Source organism: Xiphias gladius, chromosome 15 (assembly GCF_016859285.1).
Source record: "Xiphias gladius isolate SHS-SW01 ecotype Sanya breed wild chromosome 15, ASM1685928v1, whole genome shotgun sequence".
Lineage (NCBI taxonomy): Eukaryota > Metazoa > Chordata > Actinopteri > Istiophoriformes > Xiphiidae > Xiphias > Xiphias gladius.
The window spans coordinates 19,476,653-19,497,089 of record NC_053414.1 but is presented as its reverse complement, the minus strand read 5'-3'; the positions used below and the strand labels follow the sequence as shown (position 1 = coordinate 19,497,089).

The 20,437-nt window shown below is 39.5% G+C and overlaps 1 protein-coding gene across 1 annotated transcript in view; it reads right to left on the bottom strand.

The window, feature by feature from the left end:
* Positions 1-20,207, bottom strand: part of LOC120799652 — a 65,024-nt gene extending 44,817 nt beyond the window's left edge. The window contains exons 1-4 of the mRNA XM_040144886.1: positions 20,127-20,207; positions 17,576-18,071; positions 16,558-16,694; positions 15,247-15,418 (exon numbers count right to left, since the gene is read on the bottom strand). Coding sequence (XP_040000820.1) covers positions 15,247-15,418; positions 16,558-16,694; positions 17,576-18,063 — 797 coding nt within the window. The 5' untranslated portion in view covers positions 18,064-18,071; positions 20,127-20,207. The remainder of the gene's footprint in view (positions 1-15,246; positions 15,419-16,557; positions 16,695-17,575; positions 18,072-20,126) is intronic.
* Between the last annotated feature and the right edge of the window lie 230 nt (positions 20,208-20,437).

Sequence of the window (20,437 nt, the reverse complement as noted above, 5' to 3'; positions counted from 1 at the left end):
ATTATAAGTTTTTAAAATGTAAATCCTAATTTACTTATCCTTCAATGTGTTTATTCAATTTTATTTAACTTCTAAAAAAAAAAAAAAAACAACTACAAATTTGTGCCTGTTATAATCCATTTATTAAAGAAGAAAAAGAAAGAATATTTCTCCAACCTAAATGATTTTCAGAGGGTGAAATCCTTCTCATGTATACAAAACAACACTGATGAGATGAGTCGTTTTCCCAGCTTTGGTTTGCATGTTTTTGCATGTTTTTACATGCTGGTAACGATCAAGGCGTGTTAACCATGTTGGTCTGTATTATGGAGAGAGGCAATACATTTTATTAATTATATAAATAAGTTTAAAAAAAAAAAAAAAAAAGGTGTGTATAATTTAGCTTTACATGGGAGCAAATCAGTTATATGTTGTGTTATATATTGTCTCTTCCTACAGTTAAGAATAACTGATAGTTATGATTAAACCGTGGAAAGAAATTACAAATATAATGTGATAAGAAAATTAATAATATAAAGGGTTAAGCTTATTAAAAAGTGAAAAGAAATTCATTATTAAATTTACCTATTTTAACAGTTAAAAAAAAAAAAAAAAAAGAGCTCTAGACATATAGTGATTAACAGGCCTGTTGGCAAAAAATGTTGGTTTACATATTGTTAAGTATAACTGTGCTCTGTTTCAGACCGATATGGTTTTAATGATTATATTATACCTAAATTAGAATGGCACTCAGTAGAGGGCAAACATCTGCCATGGCAAAGAATGCCCTAACTCGCTATGTAAAGGAAAGTGATTAAAAATTCCTGGATCCGCCCCTTTAACCGGATCCGCACCAAAATATAATGGGTTCTTCTGTGGCCCATGACCCATCCCTCGACCAAATCTGCTGCAAATCAGTTCAGTAATTTTTGCATAATCCTGCTGACAAATAAAAAACCCCACAAACGGACACAGGCGAAACCAAAACTTCTTTGGCAGAGTTAATAATTTCAAATGGAATACTAATTTGTTATATTGATAAAAGGAAACGTTGTTTCACAGGAGAGTATCATTAAAACACATTTCGGCTCCACAAAACTGGATTTTATGATTTAGAAGTTTCTGACTTTTAAATGATTCTGCTTAAAGTGTTTTAATATTTAGCAATTTCTATTGTTAAGCCATTTGAAATGTTTAAGTGAAATTACATATTTTTTGGAGCTCATTATTTTATTTAGTTTCTGCACAATTTTTATACCATCACCTGGATCCCAGTCTTTATTAAAGTTTTACACAAAAATTTGTTATATAGGAGTGATTATCCTACATTAAGCTCAGTGTCTGATAAACTGTTTTAGACAGATAATATTGCCTTAAAAAATGGGATGCCAACATTAATAATCTAAGTATAAAGAAAAATAAGAGGAATCAACACTTGAATTAAAAGCTGTTTTAACGAATGACCAATTTTTACTAATATGAGATGACCATTTTACAGTCAGACATAAAATGTATAGAATACCTTTCTTCAATATCTTTTTTCAAGCTAAATTTTTTCTTTTTACAGAAGGTAAAGGAAAATAGATATTTGAAGACACAGACATCATTGTGTCAGAGAGGTATTAAATTTAAATCCATTATATCAAAAACAGACACAATAAGTCAGCATTACCCTCATTTAAATCTTATCAATGTTTTCTTTTTTTTCAAGAACCCATAGCCTTGAAACAGTGCTACGACGTTTGTAACTGTAACTTGGCAGCAACTGGCCGACTTCAACTGGTTCCAGCATGACAGCGCAGCACATAAACCTGTATGAATAAGTTAAGAAACATGAACCCATTTGGTCTACTTTAAACAAATCATTCCCTTTTATTGCACTTATTTAACCCGGTACATCTGAAAAAGCTTAAGGCCTAAATCCAGCCAAATTCTTATAAAGGAATCTTCTGTCAATTTCACTCCATTTTCATCAGGCCTGGGTTAGCACTTTGGTAGCGGGAGCTGAGCCAAGCACATTTCTCTGAGTCATCTGAGAGAGGGGGAGGAGGAGGAGAAAGAGGAGGGGGTGGAGAAGAAGAAGAAGAAGGGGGAGGAGGAGAAGCAGGAGGTGGCAAGTCCGGAGTTTCCCTCTCACTCTTGCAGACGAAGGCCTACACTGAGAAGCAACAGGCTGAGAAAACCGTGCTCTATTGTTTCAGGCCTGCTGGCAATGTGAGCCTTCCTGAAACTCAGCAAACAACTATCACACACAAACGAGGGAGACGTGCCAAAACCCTGCTCACTGAGAGACCTGCCAAAATGGCAGAAAGCTGTTGTGTGAGAACTTTAGAAGGGCTTTCATAGAATCTATTGTTTTCTTTCCCTGGCAGCCTGACAAAAATTGTATACCAAAAAAAAAAAAAAAGAAATTGTATACGAAAAAGCTGTATACAATCTTTTGTAAATCATGTGTGACTGAAATATTGAAATAACCAATAATAATAATCAATCCTTTTCGAATGACAGGTTATCACTGTGCTGCCTCAGTGTACCAGTGATACAGCGGAGTGTGTGTGACGGAGTGTGTGACACAACCTAAAATTATCAATCCTCAAAACTACAAAGTAGTATGTAAACAAATGACACCTTTAAAGGACTTTATGGTCATATTATTACACTTGCCTCTCTAATCTGCTTAATAATGTTGCTAAAACATGTAATTTAAGTGCCGCCAGTAAATGCTGGCAGCATCCCAGCTTCACTCCGTAGTGGTAACACAGGTTGTGGCTTGATGTGGAAAAAGGCGGGACCCGACAGCAGTAGGTGCTACTTGGAAGTGGAAAACAGACAATGTGATAGCAAGATTGATGATGGTTTCTAAGAAGCAACTGAACATCACTCTCCTTCTAGGAATAATCACAGCTTAATTTAGAATAGTTTTAAACATGACAGTTTGTATTGATTGTAGCAGCATATTATTAAGTAAATATCTTGAAAAGCAACTGATAGTGTGGCATCGCCATACCAGCTGAGAGCGCAAGTGACTATTTATGGAGCTCAAAATGATGTATAACAGCAAGTTGTGATGTAAGAGGGACCTTCAGTCATGGCGGCAGACTAATAACTGTGTTTGTTTGGCAAAAGGTGGAAGGCGGAAGAAATGACAAATTAATGACATGGCAGGAGAAAGAGAAGCAATTGAAATGAAGCAGCGCAGCTTCGGAGAACAACCTTCATTTCTCGTCTTGGGCTCTGTTCAAACAGTCCGCAGGTTCTCATGTCCCCCTAGACCTGTTAGGCAGCTCCACTGTTTGTTTTCCACTGCAACGTGGGGACAGATTTGGACAAGGGTGACAGCGAAGTCTATTTTCTCCACCTGGAAGCTTGGAACGAAGGGGAGGGAAACTCAAGACTGGTTTTACCCGCTTCCTGGAAACAGTAAAGCAAGCAGGAGGCCCCGCTGTCAGGGAAAGGGGTAGAGAGAAATTGTGCGATAGTGAGTGCGCAGATAGAGGGAGAAACTGAAACCTCTGGTTAACAAATAAGGAATATGTGTGAATGTATGAGTGGGATTGTTTGTGTGCCTGACTGTGTTTGTGTGTGTGTGAAAGAGAAAATGATAGAAAGGTAAAGAGCACATGCTTTAGCCAGGGGGATTTGCTGATGGCCATGAAGATCTGTTTACAGTGAGTGCCCCTGATGACCCCTCAGAGGATGCAGGACTCATTGCCAAAACGCACACAAACACACCCACATGGACACACACATCACCCCAGCCACATGTCTAAGCAGACATAGATACAGGGTGTCTAAGGTCACCTGTTAGAAACATCCGGAAGGCTAGATTCCAGACAAAGCGTGTATCCCTATCGTAGCACTAAAAACCCAGCCTGGAGGTAGGTGTTAGTAGATGTGTGATGGGGGAGAAGGAACAAGAAATGTTCTGCAAATCCAGCCAACGATGGAGCCCTGCACACACTGATTTGCAACTGAATTGCATTGTGAGGTTGTGTATGAGGAGATAAAACAAGCAAAATAAACTCGCACAGCAAAGGAGGCCGACAAAGGGTGTGAGTGTGGTTTAAAGGCTTGTTCCAAGGCCTGGCCAGAAGGTACAGACTAGAGAAAGCCTGAGAGAGAAATTTGTGAGAGGAGAGACAGACGACAGCAACAACAGCGAAGGATTGAAGAGCAAGGGACAAAGGATTAAGAAATTAAAGGCCAAATTAGAGGCCTAAAAAAACAATGTAAAAAACAACAACAACAACAACAACAAAAAAAAAAAAAAAAAAAAGGCTCATCAATGGCTGCTGTGTTAAAACAAAACATGGACATTTTGGGAAATACACTTTATTGCACAAATGATAAGATCAGTATGACTCACGTCCGTACACTAAATATGAAGCTACAGCCAGCAGCCAATTAGCTTAGCTTAGCTTAAAGACTGGAAACGGGACTGGAAACAGAGCGAAACAGTCTGGCCCTATCCACCAACAAATCTAAACAGTAATCTGGTCTTGTTACTGTGAGGTTGCCAGGCAATGAGCAGAGACTCCTGGAAGTTGCTGTGTCTGGCCAAAAAAAGTAGTCCCGTCCATGACCCCCAGTAAAACCACATCTTGTTGTTTTTACACTTTTTGGTTTTTGTACAGATTAAACAAACGAGATAGAAGGTGCTAATAAGTGAGCTTTAGAGGTGCTGGTGGGAAGCTAGCTGTTTGCCCCTGCTTTCAGTCTTTATGCTAAGGTAAGCTAACTGGCTGCTGGAGCTTGATATTGAAGTTATAGATGGGAGAGTGGTATAAATCTTTTCATCTAACTCTCGGAAAGAAAGCGAATAAGTTTTTTTTCCCCCAGAATGTCGACCTATTCCTTTAAATCCTCACCTCTCCCTCTGCCCTCGATAGATCCGCCCCGCTGTGCTTTTCACATTTGCACATGACGGCCAGGTTTTAAGCCTGCCTGTTACATTTCAGTGGTAGACCCGCTTGACACAGGTGGACGTGTACGCCCGCTGACTCACCAACCTGCCCGTCTGTCACAGTGATTAAGTGTGATCAATGCTGCGTGACAACCGTGGCTGTGCTGATGTACAATAATATGGCCTGTACAAAAGATGGAGCTGGCTGAGATGAATAAGGTGGTTGAGACTAAGAGAAAGTCACAGATTAACTTAATGTAGGCTCGATATAATGGACACACTCCAGGTCCAAGGTTTTTATATGCGGTGTGTAAGCTCACCAAAATACGCTCAACATGTGCACCGTATGTAGGAATGTAGTAAATAGAGGTAGAGAGAATTTAACTGTGCCCTGATAAGTGTGTATGGAAGTACACTGTACTGTACTGTGTAAATACTTGCATGTATGGGAACAGAGAACATGTCTGAGTGTGTGACCAAAGGGGCAGAGATGGAGAAAGAAAGAGAGAAAGAGAGAATGGAAAGAAAAGTGGGACAGACAGCAGTGATACAACCTCTTAACTCCCTCCTCTCCTCTCCTGCTCCATCCTCCCCTCACTCTCCGCTCCCTTTTGCCACTGAGGGGAGCGAAGGAGGTCACCCACACCTACAAGCACTCAATCAACCTGCCGGCGACCTTGCTCGTCCTGGATACAGTGCCCGCTCCCTCTGTTTGTCTGTCTGCGAAGCTGCCATCCTGCTGCCATATCTTTGCAGCCGGTGCCAGGTTACACTGCCACAAGCAAAAGAGGTGCTGTTCCACCAGATGCCCACTTTTCTGCCCGCACTGTGCAAAAATTCAATGGCAGACAGTTCTGTTTATTGTCAATGTTGTGAGGTCTTTGACAGGGGTCAGAACAAAACATGCCCACATTAATTAGCATGTTGGTCTTTTTCCTCTTTATCTGGCAATGTATGGATGCCAAGTGATTTAGTCATTATGAAGGGATGTTTTGGTAAACTGGACATATGCTAAAGTGAAATACAGTGAATGAACGAGAACCAGTTCTTAGTAGAGGTGTGAATAAATCAAGATGCATGTTATGTATCATCAGAGGACACCACCCAGGAAAACCTGTCAGTGACTCATCAAGTAATATTCAGCACGTTCATTGTTCTCTAAGCAGAACCCAACCAAAGAAAGAACAACAATCAGCTGTGACCAAAAACGGATTTACATTACTGAAGCAAAATACGAATCAAAATTAGTGCTGCAATTACTGAAATCAATGACTGTTTAGCAGTTTTTCACAGAGACTGATATTAACCCATGTGAATGACATGACAGCTTTACTTTAGAAGAAGGTGTCACCACCAAATCCTGGCAGCATCCCAAAACAGTAGATTGCCAAAAAAAAGATTGCAATGTAGGTTTGTGCACATCATTGCTAAATGACACGGGCTGTGTCTCATCTTCCAAAAAAAAAAAAAAAAAAAAAAAAAGAAAAAAGAAAAAAAAAGAAGAAGAAATTGCAGAGGATCAATTTTCCACACCACCACACACAACTCGTGGTCCACTTTAGACCATGAGTCAAGATGTGTTTTCCATAGTTGATGAAGATTTTCTGGAAGGCTCACTGTGAGAAATATTGTAATATTACAAAATCAGACTTGTATTACAAAGCAATTACCTGATACTGTAATAAAGGAGGAAACAGCTGAACTCCACCACCAGCTACTGCTGGGGTGCAAATTAAGACACAAGGCCACAGATATCTCTATCAGCTGTGACAGTTAGGTCACATTCCATTGTTATGTGCTGTCGGATGGGCCTTCCCCTTCGGAAAGTTAGTTATGACTGTGGATACAGCTGCAAAGATGGCTCCACTGACCACAGCTACAAATGGCATGGAAATACAACACATGCGCCGAGACAGACGAGGGAGGAAGGAGGGCGGGAGAAAAAGGGAGAGGCAGACAGAGGCAGGAAAGTGAATATAATTCATCTTTAAAAGGGCAGATTCCTCAGTGATGTATGGCATACAGTATGTGTGTTTTTGTGTACTCTAGAAATGGGTGTGGGAGGTGTAAGCCAGCTAGCTACAACTCCTCTTATCACTCCACAGAGCAATGTGGAGAATGAGGATTCTGGGTTCTGCCCTGCTGATCAAAGATACACAGAGAGGCTGATGGTAACCCCCCTTTCCTGCTCCCTTCCTTTCCAGCTCTGTCACGCACACACGCGCACAGGCAAACATAGAATTACAAGCTCAGCAAATAGCATGTAGGCTAATGCTATGAGCAACCACGCTACACTGATTAAAAGGCAGAGAGAGTTTAACTAAATATGTGAGTCGGACATTTTAATCATGAATACCACAATTTTTTGTACCAAATCTATTGTATTTATATTAAAGAATCATTTTTCTGCATCACACACAGGACTGCCCAGAATTACAGCTCAACTAATGATTATTTTCATTTATCATTCCAATTAATATGTAGATTTTTTTTTGATTCATCACTTACTTGTCCATCACAATTCCTTGAGGCCAAAGTTACATCTTCAAATTCAATTTTTTGTCTAACAGTGTATAAAAACAAAGATATTTAATTAACAATGGCATAAAACAGAAAGGCATCGAACGAATAACAAAAAAAATATTTGGCAATTCATTTTCTGTTGATTGATAAACTGGTTATTGAGCAACTTTTTCAGCCCTACACAGGATTCATGACTCAATTCCTAACTTAAATGCTTAGCTTTATTTCATGGCCATTTATTACAAAATATTTATTTTACATGGGGTCAGAGCACAGCGTTAGAGAGATACCCCAGACCAAGGTTGCCTGATGAGATTAACTACAGTCAAATTCATGCATTATACAAAAGAGTTGTAAATTTGTAACTCTGACTACAGCACTTTACACCAGACAATCTCATCTGTAATTCAGATGCAGGTCTCATCAGAGTGACTGTGTGCAGAGACCAAGAAGTCTGACACTACACGACTGCCTGTGTTGGTATGCACGTGTAGAAGATGGTTTAAGAGAGATAGAGTCACTGGATGTTTGTTTTTGTGCCTGTTAAGTTAGACTAACAATACGACTGTGTGATAATTCAATATAGAAACAGCAGCTGAGTGTAAGCCTCTTAATAAGCAGTATGCCTTGTCTCTCTGTCTCCTTATCTCAGGTCTCCCTACTTCTTTCACTCACTCTGCTCTGCTCACCCACTTATCCATCTGCTTTATCCTGCCTTCATCGTCTCCCTCTGTTCCTCTTTAACGCGCATCTATCTCCACGCCTTCCCTTCCTCTCACCCTTTCTCTCTTTATCTCTCCTTTCATCTGTCACAGCTTCCTCCTCCCCCTTTCTCTCACCCTCCCTCCCTGTCTCCGTTCTTGAATGTGAGTGGTGGGTCTGCGGGATGCTTGTTATCCAGCAACCATTCAGCCATCCCTCGGCTGGGAAGCCAGACAGCCAGACAGCCAGACAGGCGACCGGGTAGACAGATAAAAGACGACCAGAGAGGAGAGAAGAATGACAGCCTGCCAGCTAGTGCTGCAAGACTGACAGTCGGGAGGCAAAAAATGTAGCTGGACGGCAGACGTCCAGAGAGGCAGCCAGGCAAGGGGTCTGAGAGGGAGACAGAGAGGCTGTCAGTAAGAGACTACCAAACAGGTAGGAAGACAGATACAGGCAGGCAAGTAGGAGGCAGACAGGTAAGCAGAGCAACCAGACTTGCAGGTCGTCACAGGCTGGTGCATAACAGCCAGCTGAGCTACGAGCCCAGCATCCCAACAGGCCAGAGGGTCAGTAGTTGCATGGCTGATAAACACTGCCTCTGTCTGGGCCTGGCACAGTACTGCAGGCAATACATGATGTCTGCATGGCGACGAATAACCCTTTAATTACTGGGTATTCATTCCAAGACTGAAAAGAAGATGAAAGACTTTGGGTAAGGATATTGGATGAATGCAAAATAGCTTAGTAAACATTAAGATCAATTTGGGCTTGGACGTGAACTCAACTTCAAAATGTCAGGAGGACATTTCAGATTTAAATAAGATTAACACAGCTTTAACTCTCCAACTGCTTGATAGTAGAGCTGAAACATTTAAGCGATTACAACTGCATTGCATTGTGGTTAAGGGTTTTTTTTTAAGCAAATAACTGCCAAAAGTTCTATGGTCCCAGCTTCTTAAATGTGAACTATTGCCCGTTTTCTTAGTCCTTTACAATAGAAAAACGGACACCTATATGTTTTAGACTGTTGGTTGGACAAAACAAGTTGTTTGAAAACATCAACATAGGTATAACATTTTATAGGCCATGTGATTAATAAATTACACATGAAAATAATTGCCAGATTAAAAATAATAGTTAGGAGTAGCGTACTTGATAGATTCAATGTAAGGTGACTATTAAAGCAGAAAGAATCAAGAATAATCTTTTCATTTCAAAAGGTGTCCCGTTTTGAAAAATTCGTCAAGAAATTCCTTTAAGAATAGATTGACAGGACTATGAACTGACCGGACTATAAACTGACCGGACTATGAACTGACCATAGTCCCTTTGGCTCTCAAACTAAGACCTTGAAGAAGAACTGCAGTCAATATAAAATGAAATGATTACTTCTATGTTGCAGAGGCCATGACAAGAAGATGAACAAGTCAAAACCACAGGCTATACAAATCATGCCCACTTTCTTTGTAAAAGGAGAGTAAATATCCACACCAATTCTTAAATATTATATTCTTAAAAATATAAAACATACCTATAACCCTGGAAAAATATCCTGGCAGTGTCAATCATATTTTGCTTTTTTTTCTCTTAATTCTCTACGAAAATGTGTGTGTAATTGTAACGTTTAACATCCAAGAATGGCACTATCGCTTCTATTTCATTTCAAAATATTAGAGACATTTGTGACTACTTTCTAATACAAGCTGGACTGGCAGTGGGCATAGCTGAAATATGTTGCTCTAATTCAAATCAGGAGGGATTTCTGTTAAAACATATGCATTTCCTCAACTGCACCCTAATAAAATCCATCATGTTACAACAAGAAGCATAGAATAGCATTACAGTGACACACAGGAAGTAGATTTTACCAGACACAGGCTTGTAAGACTGGTGCAGTGCTCCAGTTTCACCATATGGTGAAGATTTCACTCCAGGCAAACACCTCGTGATTCCAATCACTCTGACTCAGCGAAATATGTTGCCCTTCCTCTGTTCACCAGATGTGGCAATTGTTTCTTTCAAGACACCAATAATCTGGCTCAGTGTGAGGCTGAAGGTTGATTTAGTATGTGACAAGCTAACCTAGATGGGAGGACTGTTGAAGCATTGCAGCACCTTTTTCTTTCATCACAAAGTTAAGAAACAGTGTGCTCGGTCATTAGGCTATTGTAACCTTTACAGTCGCCACCAACTGCCAGCTATTTCCACAGGCAATTTGCATTTTTTTTCTCGATGGTCTGTCACCCAGATCTCTACACTCTGGCTGTCTTCCTACTGGGTCAAGTCACAATTAAAGGAAACCATGAACCCTCTTCTTTGGGAGCGATACAATCTGCTTTACAGAACCTCATTCAAATCCATGTGCTCACATCCTCACGGCTTAAAACAAGCCATTAAATACTATTCATCATTTCCATAAGGTTTAGAGAATTTTAAATGCCAAGGAGTCATTAAATTTAATGCTGCCAAAACTCTGTGAAAAAAAAAAAAAAAAAATCCCAAATTAAATAACACTGGCATGGGTCTTGCTTGACTGAGGCAAATTTTCCAAAGGCCTTGTAGTTTCCATCTTTTACCAATTTTCACTACTGGACTGCAGATAATTGTTCTAATTTACCGGAATCCCTACTCCCCAAAACAGCCAATTTATTTATGTTTTTGTACTGGTTAGTTCTGGCTGATGTTAACTAACCACAGGCATCTTCCTGTACTTGCCAACATGCCGTTACAAGACCAATCAAGACAAGGCACAGAAAATGATCGGACACACTGACGAGAGATGAAAAAGCAATGACTGGAGGTGAGTCACAGAGGAGAAATGGAGAGCTAGCTGTCTGTCTGAACTGGGTGTACAATTTATCAGGCACTGCGGCAGGTCATTAACAGGAAGAGGAAGTGGGACAAGATCATATGTAGCACATAATACATTGTTGCTTATGTGGAAGGATGTGAGAGAACTGAAGAATTTCTCTAGCGGTCATTTCCCCCAGTGGTAACCTACTACTAATGACCTAATACTGTGCATACAGTATTATGTTACATTTTGGTTCAGTGTCTTAGCTTGGGCTGTATTACTTTGGTTAGGGCTAGAGTAAAACTTTTGCATTAAGATTAGAATGAGGTATTTATTATGGATTTCTGTACTGTGATTTAAAAAGGCCCCATTTGTTGAGTCTATTCTGCAGTTTCTTATATTTCAGATTTCTTTTCTTCAAAATAACTATGAATTTCCCGTAGTGATAGGGTTATCTGAGATGAAATGAAATTTGAGACCTCCCTCAAATAGACTATTAGATCATTTACATGTCACACCTAACTGGATAACTTATCCCAACGACTGATGTATTAAAGCATTTTACTTTTAACAAGTGTTTGAAATCAGTCAAATGTTAAGTCAATCTCATAACAGACCAACTTTGTTAGAGTTCATATTTTAGGTTATCCAAGCTCAAATCTGACATCTTGTTTAAACTGCCACCACAGAAAGTCACAGGAATGCACAAACATTATTATTCAATATTAAATATTTCACTTATTGTAAAGAAAATAAATAAAAAGACCAAAACCAACGTGTAAGTGTGTCTCTTAATGCTTTCCACCTGTCTCAATGCCCATTGGTTCCAACTGAGGTTGTAAATCTTAAAAAAGGGTTTGGGGGTGTGGTGGGGGTCAACAAATATAAAGCTTCATTTTTTATAAAGGCTCGATAATTCATTGTGCATTTGTTGGGGACCATTTTAGTGAAAGTGGCTTATCACACATTTGGTGCTCTACTGAGTATTTACAGCAGCAGGACTGTGTATGCGAGACTGACTCAAAGTAAACTTCACTGCCCATGTTGGTGGTAATGAATGGTAATGTAATTTTTGGACATTTGGCTGCAGTGGTTAACAGAAAGAATTATCGATATGGGACAGCACAGTTAGAGTAACGGTGATTTTCGTGACAAATGTATATCCACTACCTCAACGTGTTTGCTTTGGTTAGCTGCAGGAGGTTGAGCTAACCACAGTCCTCCTTCCTGTCTCCTCCTGAGCCTCTTCTTGTGCCAGGCTAACAAACCATTATGTTGCCAGATCAATAGACGCTGAATGCTAAATGACTGGTCACACTGGAACCAGATGAAATAACTGGTGGTGAGTCACATATGAGAAATGTGGCACTAAGGCCTGTAGCTGATTTTCAAAAAGTCATCTCAGCATGAGAAACTTTTATAACATTCAAAGTCTATCTGGCCATTAAAACCATATAACATGGGGAAGGGTGTCAGTGTACTACCGGTATAAATATGCAAATGTCATGCTTTTCTCTAATTAAAAAGTGAAGTTGATCCATACCATAGCTGCAGTGTGGATGTAGGATGGTAAGCGGGGCCAGTAAGGTCGGACCTCCAGTATCTGCTTATTAGTCCAAACACAGGATGTGGTGAAAGGATCCATTGGGACATATAGGGCCATTAATCACTCACCAAGATTACAACATGTATGAAACTTGCTATTTCTTAACAATGCAACTATGATACCCCCCCCCCCCAACATAGTAATGCAAGACTATTACAGCTACTGCAGCATTAGGGGGAAATCCCTTGAATGCTAAAGCAAATACACTTTTTTTTATGATTCTGAACGCTGCTTTAGTCTAGATCTGTGAATATGAACCAGCCTCTCACAAAGCTAAAAGTGAGAGTGCACCAGTATGTGAGCTGCTCCAATGACAATGAATAACAGATGGGCTTTGTGAACTGACTGATGGTATTGAAGAGGACTTTAAAAATGAGTTAACAGGCACATTTTTGTGAATAACAATTTCTTCTATACAAAATAGGTCACATGAACGTGAAAACACTGATAGTGCGTCATTTCCTGTCAAACAAGCAGCTACGAGACTTAATCTCATGATAGCATGACAAATGTGATTCTGTTTTTTTTCTGGTTTCTGGACTTGGGAGAGAGTTATTCAGGCTCACAAATATGTATTAAAGTGTCTATGATCAAACAAATAACATATGGGAATTCTGCTTTGAAATGGATTTTCACTTTAGGGCACGCCAGGTTTGCAAAGAATGATCATCTGTGCAGTAAATTAACAATGACATTCGGTATGGGTGAGCTCTCTGGAAACTCTTCCAACAGATACAGACAAATACAAATTAAAAATTAACATTCAGACAATCATCCATCCATTTTCAACTTATTCTGTTCGGGGCTGGATAACCTGGAGCCCATCCCAGCATACACTGGGCAACAGGTGGGCTATACCCATGACAGGTAATCACTCTATCACAAGGCCATCATATACAGACAAAGAAAAGCATTCACGTTCACTCTCAGATTCCCACAGTTTTAAGTTCAGTTCAAACCTGCATGTTGTCTAACTTTGGGGGGACTGAACTGAGACACCTCAAGAAAACTCCACCTTCCTGCTGGGACATGAATGTGCTAACCACTGAGACACTGTTCCACCCTAACAGGATCACCCCTATGGTATTTTGGAAAACTTCATGTCATGCTTCTCTTGTTTTTGACACTGTATTCTAACCTCCTATGAACACTTGCATGGGACTTGTGCACAGAGTGCACGGTGACAGTTCAATCCCCATCGTAAGTGCCTGCAAACACCAGAAAAGAACAACAATATCATCGTCTTTCCTTATTATCACCAATCCTCAAGTCACATTTGCCCTTAACATCAACAATGACATTTTCAGAGAGGGCTGGGGAACATCAAAAGCGACTTCATCTCTTTGATATCACCGGATCTGATGTTGCATTCTTTTGCTTGACAAAAAAAAAAAAAAAAAAACTCACAGCTCTACTTAAAATTCAACTACATAGTTCCATCAGCCCCCCCCCCATCAGATTATGACCTCACTTTATTATTGACATGGTGTCTGTGGACATTAATGCTTAATAGATGACATTAGACAGCCCAGTAACAGTTGCCTGCAACTCCATCTTTAGTTGCATTCTAAATGAAACTCCAGACAGAAATGAGGATTGAGCAGTATGCCAGTTAAATGCTTGTGTCTCCCAAATCCTTGGGAATGAACCCACTGAACTCACTGAAGTGTGTGTAATAACTCAGAGACAACGAAACCTTACACCAACTCCCCCATCTAGTGGCCAAAAACTGTCATCGCTTCTGAAGTCTCCCTTAAGTAACAGTCAGTAGGATTTAAACCAGCAAATCCATGGGTTCAGGTGGCCAACTGGCCAAAGAGATCAAAACCAGAGGTGGGCCTACTTGCTCTCCTACTGGGGTGAACCTCATTTTGATTGGGGCACTGACTAGTGAAGATAAACATGCAATGGTTTGAGCACAAGCCAGAAGAAAAATTGATTTATTGTGGTTATGAAAATGAAGATCTGAACAGGCAGGTAACGATATGTTGTCGTTACATAAACATACCATAATTTCTTGGTAAGGTCGGCTGTCCCAAATTAAAATAGTTTCTTCATGTACTTGTTGTGAACATGTGCAATTTATAAACAATGCAACTGATCATGTAATCACTAAAAAGAGCAACTTATTATGACAACTGTGTTCCCATTTCAGGTGTTTTAAAACACAAAAAACCTTTAGATAAAAACTTTTGCTTTTGTTCTTGAAATGCTAGCAAAATTATGAGGATAAGAATTCCAACAGAAACGCATGACCATCTTCAGTAACAACAGTCACTGACGTGTGGTAGTTAACTAAAATCATTCCTTAAGATAACAAAAGTCCAACAAATTACTTTCTAATATTATAAAACAAATATGAAATCTGAAAATAAAATATAAAAAAAACCTATAAAAAAAAAACAAAAAACACTAGATTTCAACCTAGACTCCACCCTCCAATCTTTGACCTATGATAGCTTTAACCTACTTGATTCCGAAGCTTTGCATGGATGCTAACCTAGAGTAAGTTTAAAATTAATTTCTTCCACTAATATTTTACATGAGGAAATAAAGCAAGATGCTGACTACACAAATATTCTAAGCATGGGTACTATCCAGGATCCTCAAATAGGTCACCTGACCAGAAAATCTGGACAGTGCCAATAAGGGTTAACTAAAGGGCCATCAGTTCATTTTCTAAGTGAACACTGATTTCAACCATTCTTCCAACACAACAGCATATGTCTGGCTTACTCGTCAGCGTCGACGAACTGGTCTGGCTCAGTGGGAATTTTGTAGCAGGTCCATTGCACAGGATGTGGGTGGTGTGTGGCTGGGCTGTAATTGGCTGTCACCGGCAGGTCAACTGTGTCCCTTTGCTTTAGTGTCAAATCCCGCAATGCAAAGTGGAGCACATCCTCTGGACCTGGAGGAGGCACAAAATACAAGTAAAACACCTGTACTTGGCCTGACCTGAATTCTAGAAATAGTACCTAAAAATTTTCTTTAAAAAAAACAAACAAACAAAAAACAATTACACTGCGTGCACAATTATTAGGCAGGTTGTATTTTTGAGGATTAATTTCGTTATTGTACAACTACATTGCTCTTGGTCAATCCAAAATGATAACAAACCCTCAAACCTGAACATTTAAGTAGTAAAGGTGAAGTTTTGGTTTTCTTAAGAGAATATCTATATGTACACCATTATTAGGCAACTATTAGTGTGCAGAATTATTATGCAACTAAATGAAAAACAAAGATTTTCCCATCTCACTTGTTTATTTTCACTGCTTAAGAAGGGCCCAACAGTTCTCAATAGGGTTTAAGTCAGGTGAAGAAGGGGGCCATGTCATTAGTTTTTCATCTTTAAGGCCTTTACTGGCCAGCCACGCAGTGGAGTACTTTGATGCATGTGATGGGAGTGTTGTCTTGCATAAAAATCAAAGTCTTCTTGAAAGATGCAGACTTTTTCCTGTACCACTGCTTGAAGAAAGTTTCTTCTAAAAATTGGCAGCAGGTCTGAGAGTTGATTTTGAGTCAATTTTCAACCCGAAAAGGGCCAACTAGCTCATCTTTAATAATACCTGCCCATACCAGTACCCCACCTCCACCCCCTGGTGTCGAAGTGGAGCTCTGTGTCTGTTACTGATTCAACCACGGGCCCATCCATCTGGTCCGTCAAGACTTTTTACAAGTTTTGACTTTTCAGAGTTGGTTAAATCTCTTTTTTGGCCCACTTTTCCTGGGGAGAAGAATCTGCCTAATAATTATGCACACCTTGATATCCGGTATTGATCTCCTTAGGCCGCACCCTCCCTCCTTACAGAAATACACATCACGTGATATGCATTAAATCCAATAAGCATTCAAGTTTATACAGCTTGGAGTTGGAAATTATGGATAAAATTATGATATGGTCAAAATATTCACTTGCCTAATCATAGTGCACACTGTGTAGTATTATTTCAGGCATTTGGTGAAATCAGTATACAGTATACTATCAATACAGTACTGTGGAGGGAGAAATTTTGGTATAGTATTGGTTAATCATTTTTTCGTTACCATAGGGTCTGACCCCAAAACACATCTTTTCCCAGTCGGTGAGTGTGACCTCTTGGATCTCATTCTCCCAGTCTTCCTCCTCTTGTGGTGGCATCAATAGGAGTGTATAGTTCTCCGGAGAGACGAATTCAGAGTATCTAGAAAAGGTCGACAGAACGGGTGAAACATTCCAAAATTATGCACATTTTTTCTTTGCAGAGGGACTTTTTCATGATTATTGGAGTTAGCCAAATCTTTACATGCACCATTTTTGATAGCTGACACTTTAGTTGTTTCTTCGCAATACATGCTTATCAAATATGTAGTCAGGGAGCAGTGGGAGCAATTATGGGGGTTTTGAGAAATACATGTATTTGCCTTCTTGCCATAAGCCTCTATCCAGCGTGGCTGCCAGCACCTCTGAAGTTCACTAATTAACAGGTTATATCTAATTTCTTTGATCTGTACAATAATGAAATGTATAACAACAATTTGTGGTTTACTATTTCTTGGCTTAGCTGTTTCCCCTGTTTCCAGTCTTTATGCTACTCTAAGCTAACTGGCTGCTGGCTGTAGCCTTATATTTAACAGACAGATACATATATGTATGGGGCAACAATCTTTGGATCTAACTCTCAGCAAAAAAGACTATTTTCCAAAATATAAAATTTTTCCTTTAACACTGCACTAATTTGAATTGTACAGCTCTTACATCAGTTAGCCTCAAATGAAAATTCAGGCATTTAAAATTCTCCCCTCTCAATCAAAAATGCGATCGAGTTGGCAGGTCCACCAAAAACAAAGTGAGGTAGTAGTTTTTATTGCATGTCACACCCTGTCGACAGTTGCATTTCTGAGTCGTCTGTTTGACAGAACAGAGTAATTTCCATGTTAACCAATGCAGTTGTCTACACCAGCCTTGTAACTGCTCACATTTCACTTATATAGGGGTGATTGGATTGAAAGGGGTGAATAATAAAGAATGAGCAATTTGGACTGAACAAGCTATTAAAAAGCAGTTATCGGGTAGCTGGCTCACCTTTTCTTACATATGGATTTCCTCCTCCTTCTCTGGTTCTTTGCTGCTGCTGACAGGCTGGGCTCTGGTGCCATTTGGTCAGAAATACTGGGCAAAGCAACAGTGTCTAGACTGGTGGCCCCACTGACTGAGATACCACCTGAAATGTCTCTGCTGATGACCCTGCCAGCTGCTGAGGCATCAGTCACAGCTGGAATAATTTTTCCTTGTTTCCTGCGTGTCCTTGGGGGCGCTGCTTTTGCAATCCTGCCTTGATACCCGTGGTTGAAATAACCATTAACCATGCATTGTGGTTTGGTACCATTCAGTATGCCTGCTGGTGTGCTCTCACTGATTCTAGTGGCAGTAGCTGGGCAGCCATTGTGAGCAGTGACTCCATTAACCAAACCTCTGCCTGGGACCTGACTGTTGACCAAACCATTTGCTTTACAGGTGTTGTGACGCACTCCTCTTCTTCTACCATCGAAGTTCATACCATTTTGAGGCATCGTGTTACCTATAATGTACAGTTGCAAGGTTTTATGTAAGTGAGCAGTATTAAAGAAAATAAAAATAATCAAATTAAACCTAACTTAAAAGAAGCTATTTTTGCTGTAGAAAAAAATACAAAATTGACATATTATCAGTAACTTTAGATTTTCATGAAAATGATATAATTGGTAACTATTGGGTGTATTGCCTTGAAATTTGGTACATTCATGGTCCCCAGAGGATAATTCCTTATGACTTTGGGGATCCCCTGACCTACGCCCCTTTGCACTTTATATATCTGGGTTGAACTGGTCAAAAAATAAATAAAAAAATAAAACCAAAATATTAATAAATCCAGTGCATCAACTAACACCTCAGGATATTTTAAAATCTGCGGAAAATGTATTAAAATTAAAACCCAATTTGTATTTGTTTGCATGTACTATAGAAAACTATAATATTCTTTAATACACACTTTAATCAACCCAACTATGTTTTCGATGAACTTGCAAAGCTGTTGTCAGTAGAGTAGCGAAGTGGGACGAGTCATTTTGGGCGCCCAGGGTTCTAGAAGTAAAAGTCTCGTTCTTTTTCTCCATTAATATGAATTTATTTTAGATTACTTGCAGTTACAGCACTTCCAAAGCTTGGATGGGCATGAAACTTTCCAAGACAAGTAGCTGCATTAGAAAATATGTGATTCTTTGATTAAAAGAAAGAGATGACAACTGTAACTCCAAAGGAAGATTTCAGTTAGAAAAATGCAATCATCAAATCTGAAATTCTGTTGTGTGCGCCACAAATGGTGAAAAACATTACACTTCATAGAGATCCGTTAACATGTTCAGCTGTTTAAATCAATTTGTAGTCTGAGTCAGGGTTCCACGTATTAAGCAAATATGGTGCAGTCTGATTCAGTGGCTAAGGGTCATGGCTGTTGCAGTATTTAGAAAGTTGTCATACCAGACTGACAGCAAAGAAACATGACTTCTGAGAAACAGTTGAAATAATTAAAATTGACGGCCATTACAGAAACCCATGGTATGGTCAACTTATCCACGAGACTTCCATGTTTTTATATTGAGGATCATTGAGAATATCATATAAAGAAAGCTTTCATATGGGAAGTACAATTGTTTTGCATTCTTCCCTTCGTAACTATACAAAGGAAAGCACATTAATACGGTGTCCAAAATCGAATTCAAATGAAACTGGTTTAAGTCTGGTACACAAACATTTACTTTTAGCGTGAATCAGTGGCTCTATGTTGATAAACTGACCTAAGTGTAAACACACAACATTCAAAGGATAGGTCTGGTGATATTCTGTATCTTTCTTATTCTTATTAATCCTACTAACAACTATTCTCTGTGTAGCTAAATCCTGATATAGCTTCTTCCTCTGTACCAGACTTCGATTGTTGTTATAAAAAGTTTTTTTTTTTTTTTTTTTAAACATCAGTGATGCATACTGTTGCACTGGGCCTCATGTTCCTTCATTACGATGAACGTGAGCACAGTATTTTTTTTATTTTTAAACGAATTTGTTCATCCTTGGCTGAAAATAGTCCCCTAAATGCACTTTATATTCATGTTTGAACAGCGTTTACTAAAATCTACAGAGCCCAGCTGTTTGAGGAAATTACAGAGCCTTTAAAAAAAAAAAAAAAAAGAAAGAAAAGAAGGAAACTCTATATTTATGACCCATTTTTAAAGCTGTATGTCTTAAGCAGGAACAAAAGGGCTTCAGATTGTAGTTTATGTAAATATTTTGGGTTGAAAGTGTACACTAAAATGATTGGGGGGAAAAAAGAAATTAAGTGAAAATAGAGGCTAAACTTACGGTTGTACATTCAAGTAAAGTCAGTAACTCTGGCTCCTCTGTGCCCGGTCCCGGCTAACTGAGCTACCTGCTAACACCTGCCATTAGCTATCGCTAGTGATTGACAGCTATCGTCGAGTCGGCTGTTGACAGATAATGTGCTTACCGCGGGGAAACAAATAAACCAGTAAACACCCATCCATCCCAGAACTTGACGCTAAATCCCAAATGCCTCCCGCTAAGACCAGCGACCCCTTACCTGTACCGTGGCCCGAAGCACACCCCCGCGGTGTGTCACAGTGACCCACGGAGACCGCGGGGTGAACGGACTGGCAGGCAAACGACGCGCCGATAGGTGGCGCAAGAACACAAAACAAATGTCACCCTTGTACATCTACGTAGGTTTTTGTTTTTGTTTATATCCACTTTAAAAAGGAATACTCCAGGAAAACTCCAGCATAAATCAGATAGCTTATCTAGCCTTAGATTCAGGGAAGTTAATAGACTGCAGCAGTGACCCATCGCTGCAAATTCTTTTTTAAAAAGTAAGAAGAAAAAAAAAAAAAGAAA